Source organism: Cebus imitator, unplaced genomic scaffold, assembly GCF_001604975.1.
Source record: "Cebus imitator isolate Cc_AM_T3 unplaced genomic scaffold, Cebus_imitator-1.0 Scaffold473, whole genome shotgun sequence".
Classification (NCBI taxonomy): domain Eukaryota; kingdom Metazoa; phylum Chordata; class Mammalia; order Primates; family Cebidae; genus Cebus; species Cebus imitator.
The window spans coordinates 394,981-400,970 of NW_016107788.1; the positions used below are offsets into that span (position 1 = coordinate 394,981).

Genomic DNA, 5,990 nt, shown 5'->3' on the forward strand with positions numbered 1-5,990 from the left:
TTTTTTTGAGACAGGGTCTACTCTGTCGCCCAGGCTGGAGTGCAGTGACCCAATCTCAGCTCACTGCAACTTCACCTCCTGGGCTCAAGCGATCCTCCCACCTCAGCCTATCAGGTAGCTGTGACTACAGGCGCATGCCTTTGCAACCGGCTAGTGTGTGTGTGTGTGTGTTTGTAGACACTGGGTTTGCTATGTTGCCCAGGCTGGTCTTGAACTCCCGGGCTAAAGCAGTCCAACCGCTGCGGCTTCTCAAAGTACTGAGATTACAGGCGTAAACCACTGCGCCCCACCCTTATCCCCGATGTTCAATCCCGTTTTGTTATTCCCACCCCTTCTCCTCCCAGCACCCCGAGTTCCAACCCCGCTCCCTTACCTCCCCTCCGCGTTCGATCCCCGCCCCTCTGCGGACGGGCTGCGTTCTAGCCAGCTCTCCTGGCGCGCTGCGTTCAGCCCCTGCCCTCATTACTCCACGCCACCCTTTCCCAGCTCCCTTCCACTTTCACGCGCTTCTCCTCCCGTTCCCGTCGGTGCACGCGGAACCCCCAGCTGTTCCCTACCACCCTCGCGTTCTGGCTGTGAGCCTTGTCCAGAACACAGTCCAGTCCCACGGCCCAGCTCCGACCCCAGCTCCAGCCCCTGCCCTCCATGCTCTCTCTGATCTCATCTTCCTTCTCCAGCCGCGGAGGCGGTGCTTCTCCCCCAAAACGACACGCGCTTGGACCCCGAAGCCTACGGCGCCCCATGCGCGCGCGGCTCGCAGCCCTGGCAGGTCTCGCTCTTCAACGGCCTCTCGTTCCACTGCGCGGGCGTTCTGGTGGACCAGAGTTGGGTGCTTACGGCCGCGCACTGCGGGAACAAGTAGGAGGAGATCCCTGAGGACGCCACGGGGGGCTGTGGAGGCGGCCTCCGGGGAGGAGCGGGCAGGGCCGGGGCGCTCGGAACTCCCACAGCTGGAGGCGCGGTCCCTCGTGTCCTTCCCGCAGAAGGGGACATGGGCTTTGCGCTGTGGCCGCCAGGGGGCGGTGTGGTCCTTCTCGGCATTTCTGGGCCGGTCACTCCTGTCCCGCTGATCCGCCTGGAGCTCTAGGAGTAGTAGGTGGTGGCATCCAACAGATAGAAGTCAGGGTCCGGTGGGCTCAGGAATCTAGAACTAAAGGAAAAGGTTCACTTCGTGAGTCTCCATTGAAGGAGGAAGAGTTGGGTATTATCACAGAGAAAATGTGGAGGGATGGGCGCGGTGGCTCACACCTGTAATCCCAGCACTTTGTGAGGCTGAGGCAGGTGGATCACCTGAGGTCAGGAGTTCAAGACCAGCCTGGCCAACATGGCGAAACCCCGTCTCAATTAAAAATACAAAAAAACTTAGCTGGACGTGGTGGCGGGCGCCTGTAATCCCAGCTACTTCGAGAGGCTGAAGCAGGAGAATCGCTTGAACCAGGGAGGCAGAGGTTGCAGTGAGCCGAGATTGCGTCGTTGCACTTCAGCCTGCATGATGAGTGAAACTCTGTCTGAAAAAAGAAAACGGAAGGGAAAGGAAAAGGGAAAATGTGGAGTAGACTTACCTAGGAGTCCAGGCCCCCAACCCTTCTCAAAATCCTGCAGATCTTCGAGCTCAAACACGTGATTCCTCCTGCCCATGTCCAGGAGCCCAAGTCCAAAGTCCCCTTCTCCCCCAAGCCTCTCTTCCCTCATACCCCTCCCATCTCTGGGTCCTACCCCAACCCTCACCCCACTGCCCATGCCCACCTTCCCAGTCCCTGTGAAGTGTTTGCCATCACATGGCTCTTCCTTCCCCCAGGCCACTGTGGGCTCGAGTTGGGGATGACCACCTGCTGCTTCTTCAGGGCGAGCAGCTCCGCCGGACCACCCGCTCCATCGTCCATCCCAAGTACCGCCAGGACTCAGGCCCCATCCTGCCAAGGCGATCAGATGAGCACGACCTCATGTTGCTGAAGCTGGCCAGGCCTGTAGTACCAGGACCCCGAGTCCGGGCCCTGCAGCTTCCCTACCGCTGTGCACAGCCCGGAGACCAGTGCCATGTCGCTGGTTGGGCCACCACGGCCGCCCGGAGAGGCAAGAGCTGGGGCCCTGAGGCCGGAATCTCAGGAGGAGGGGGCTAGGGGCCTGAACTCCTGGATCTGAGGAAAGACGGGGTGGGTCTCACGGAGGAGGGGCTGAGGGCCTGGATGCCTGGGTCCGTGAGTCCGAGGGAGGAGGCGCTGGGGGCCTGAACCCTTGGGTCTGAGGGAGGAGGGGCTGGGGACCTGGACTCCTGGGCCTAAGTGGGGAGGGGCTGGGGCCTGGATTTTGAGTCTGAAGGAGGAGGGGCTAGGGGCTGGGATAGAAACAGTCTTGTATCTGAACTCCTGGCTCCCCAAGTACTGGGGGCTGGAGCCAGGGATGACTGGCGTATTCTCCCTTCAGTGAAGTACAACAAGGGCTTGAGCTGCTCCGGAGTCACTATCCTGAGCCCTAGCGAGTGTGAGGTCTTCTACCCCGGTGTGGTCACCAGTAACATGATATGTGCAGGACTGGACCAGGGCCAGGACCCTTGCCAGGTAGGGTCTGAACAGGGAGCAGCTCTGACTCCTGGGAGGGAGGACGGGGAGGTTATGGGAAAACAGCAGACCCTGTCCCCGCTCCCAACTCCATTCCCACACCCATCCTTGGCCCCAACTCTTCTCCAGTCCTACCCCCCTCCTCATCCCGATCCTCAATCCCATTTCCATCCTCTAGCCATTCCTAACCCTGCCCCATTCCCATCTCCAAGCCCATCCATCTCCTCACCTTCCGTGAGCTACAGTCCCAACCACAGTCTCACCGTGTGTCCATTCCCACCCCCAGCCCAGCCTCCATAACCCGAAGTCCCCCTCCGTTCCTCCCACCAGCCTCAGACATACCTAATTCCAACCCCACCCCAACCTCAACTTTATCCCAGCCAGCCCCTTCCTTCCCCACCACTGCCCCAGATCCCGAAGTGGCAGCTCTCACGGTGGCGTATTTATTTGATCTGTCCTTTCTGCCATCCTCAGAGTGACTCGGGAGGCCCCCTGGTCTGTGATGAGACCCTCCAAGGCATCCTCTCGTGGGGTGTTTACCCTTGCGGCTCTGCCCAGCATCCAGCCGTCTACACCCAGATCTGCAAATACACGTCTTGGATCAATAAAGTCATACGCTCCAACTGATCCAGATTGCCCAGACTCCATCGTCCATCCTCTTCCTCCCTCATCGGCTGAACTCTCCCCCTGCCTGCACTGCTCAAACCTCCGCCGCCGCCCATACCTCTTAACATCTCTCTTCTCGCGTGATTCCCCCCGCCCACCCCCGCTCTCTGCCTGCACTGAAGTTGAAGTGCAGAAAAAGATGGCAAAGGTTTATTCCAGAGAAGCAAGGAAGCTGGTCATGGCCCAGTCTCTTGAGAACAGTTATTGGGGTCACCCAACCTGGCTTCCTCTGCCTCTCCCTGCTGTGTGACCTTGGGCAAGTCAAGTGCCCTCTCTGAGCCTCAGTTTCCTCATCTGCAAAACGGGAACAATGATGTACCTACCTCTTAGACATGTTGTGAGGAGACTATGATATAACATGCATATGTAAATCTTCACGGTGATTATCATGTGAGGCTTAACACAGTGGGTGGTAAGCTCTGACTAAAGGTTACCTGTTGTCATGATCTGACCACATCCCCGTGAGAGCGTGTGTGACTCTTTGTCCAGGGAATAAGTGCACAAGGGTAGCCCCCAATTCCAACCCTCCAACCCCATCCTTTAGGGCGATGGAAGAATAAATTTTCCCCACCCTAGTCCCAAGTGCCAGGAACCACCTTTTACCCACTTCCTTCTCATCTCCCACTGTTTCCCACTTCTGGTTCCACCCAACTCCAGTTCCTCGTCTTGGCAGGAGCTAGGCTGGCTCTGAGTCATATAGTACCTTCTCTGCCTTCGTGGGGCCGCTGGAACTCAAGGGACCTCACCTTGCTTCCATCCCAGCCTCTAAGACCAGAGGGCCGAGGGGGTGGTGAAGAGTGGGGAACTCTTGCCACCTCAATTGCTAAGTTTGTGCCAAGAAACCTCCCTCTGACATTTAGGGGAAAACCTTTGGTTTGTCTGCTATTAATTGGCTGTGAGATTTTTGTCCTGAAAACTTGCGGGGAGGAATTGTCTCTCCCCAAAACTGGGGGAAGGGAGGGGAGTTTATTCACAGAATCCAGGTAAAGCTAATGGAAGTTTGAGTGTCGGCCAGGCGCAGTGCTCATGCCTGTCATCCGAGCACTTCGGGAGGTCGAGGCAGGCAGATTACCTGAGATCAGGAGTTTGAGACCAGCCTGGCCAAAAGAGCAAAACTCTGTCTCTACTAAAAATACAAAAATTAGCTAGGCATGCTGGTGGTCACTTATAATCACAGCTACTCAGGAGGCTGAGGCAGGAGAATCACTTGAACCCAGGGGGCAGAAGTTGTAGTGACCTGAGATCATGACACTGCACTCTAGCCTGGACGAAAGAGCAAAACTCCATATCAAAAAAACCGAAAAAAAAAAAAACAAAAAAAGTTTGAGTGTCTTAGCTTATCCCGAACTTTGAAGCAGTAACATAAGCTAGCTGAATATAGGCACAACACAAATTTCCCACTAAGCACTGTTTTTTTTGGTTTGTCCTTTCAGTCATCAATTTACAGAGCATCTATTACGTGCCAGGCCCAGCGCTGGGTGCTGGGGACATATGTAGGGGTGATCACAAGGTCCCTGCCCCTGCAAAGCTTACAGGAGGCCGGTGTGCCAGGTTGGAGTACACAGCTCCCTTCCGTGGCCTCTTTCCCCTCCTGCCCCCATTAGCACACCCAGGAAGTGTCAGTCAGGCATATCAGCTGTGTTTGTCATCCAAGGATCAGAAGTGAGGTCAATGGAAACTTGAAAACTCAATTCATTTTTAAAGGCAACTCATCCAACCCTTTAGTCACTCTACAATGTTTATCCAGCCACATCTTATGCCAGGCCTCAAAGATGAATCAGACAAGGCACTACCCTCAAGGAGTTGCCAGTTAGGTTGGGGAGACAGGCTATCCTTACCTTCCTGTCATTCAGGTCTCCATTCAAAAGTCACCTCCTCCAGGAGGCCTTCCTGAATTGCCCAGGCTAAAGGGGTCCACTTTTGGTCACCCAGTCCCAATGCTGTGTTTACACCTGTATTAGTGACTGGCACACAGAAGCCACTCCTGCTGCTGCATGAACACAAAACACAAATAGATCAGTGTCGTAACAGAAGAAGGTATGGGGTGCACCATGCCAGGTCCACAGGCTCTTCCTGAAGGAGTCAGGAGAGGCTTCTCATATGAGGGAATATTTGTGCAGGAGTTTAAAGGATAAGTAGGAGCTCGCCAGGTAGAGATGGAAATGGTTTTCAGTCACTTTGCTGTACGATTTTGAACAGATTACTTGAATGACCTCTCTTTCCCAGTGTGCATTCTGTGAAATGGAGACACCTGCTTGATTAGACTCCTGTGAAAATTAAATGAGATCGGCCAAGCGCAGTGGCTCACACCTGTAATCCTAGCACTTTGGGAGGAGGGGGCAGGTGGATTGCTTGAACTCAAGAGTTTAAGATCAGCCTATGGGGAACATAGTGAGACCAGGTCTCTACTAAAAAAAAAAAAAAAAAAATTACCCCAGCATGGTGGTGCACACCTTGTATTCCCAGGTACTCAGGAGGCTGAGGCAGGAGGATCACTTGAGTCCAGGGGGTTGAGGTTGCAGTGAGCTATGATCATGCCACTGCACTCCAGCCTTGCAAACAGAGACCCTGTGTCCAAAAACAACAACAAAAAATGATAATTAAATGAGATAATATACATGCAAAGTTTACCTAACACCAGGCACTGAGAACATAGTTGATAAAGGTAGCTATTAAAATGCTCCTTTTTTAAAAATTTGAGACAGTTTCACTCTAGGCTAGGCTGGAGTGCAGTGGCACGATCTAGGCTCACTGCAACCTCTGCCT

The 5,990-nt window shown here is 54.6% G+C and overlaps 1 protein-coding gene across 2 annotated transcripts in view; it reads left to right on the forward strand.

The window, feature by feature from the left end:
- KLK10 (kallikrein related peptidase 10) overlaps positions 1-3,680 on the forward strand; it is a 5,021-nt gene extending 1,341 nt beyond the window's left edge. For both annotated transcript variants that reach the window (XM_017512476.1, XM_017512477.2), the window contains exons 3-6: positions 678-858; positions 1,799-2,073; positions 2,425-2,558; positions 3,033-3,680. In XM_017512476.1, the coding sequence (XP_017367965.1) occupies positions 678-858; positions 1,799-2,073; positions 2,425-2,558; positions 3,033-3,185 (743 nt within the window). In that variant the 3' untranslated portion in view covers positions 3,186-3,680. The remainder of the gene's footprint in view (positions 1-677; positions 859-1,798; positions 2,074-2,424; positions 2,559-3,032) is intronic.
- The last annotated feature ends 2,310 nt before the right edge of the window (positions 3,681-5,990 follow it).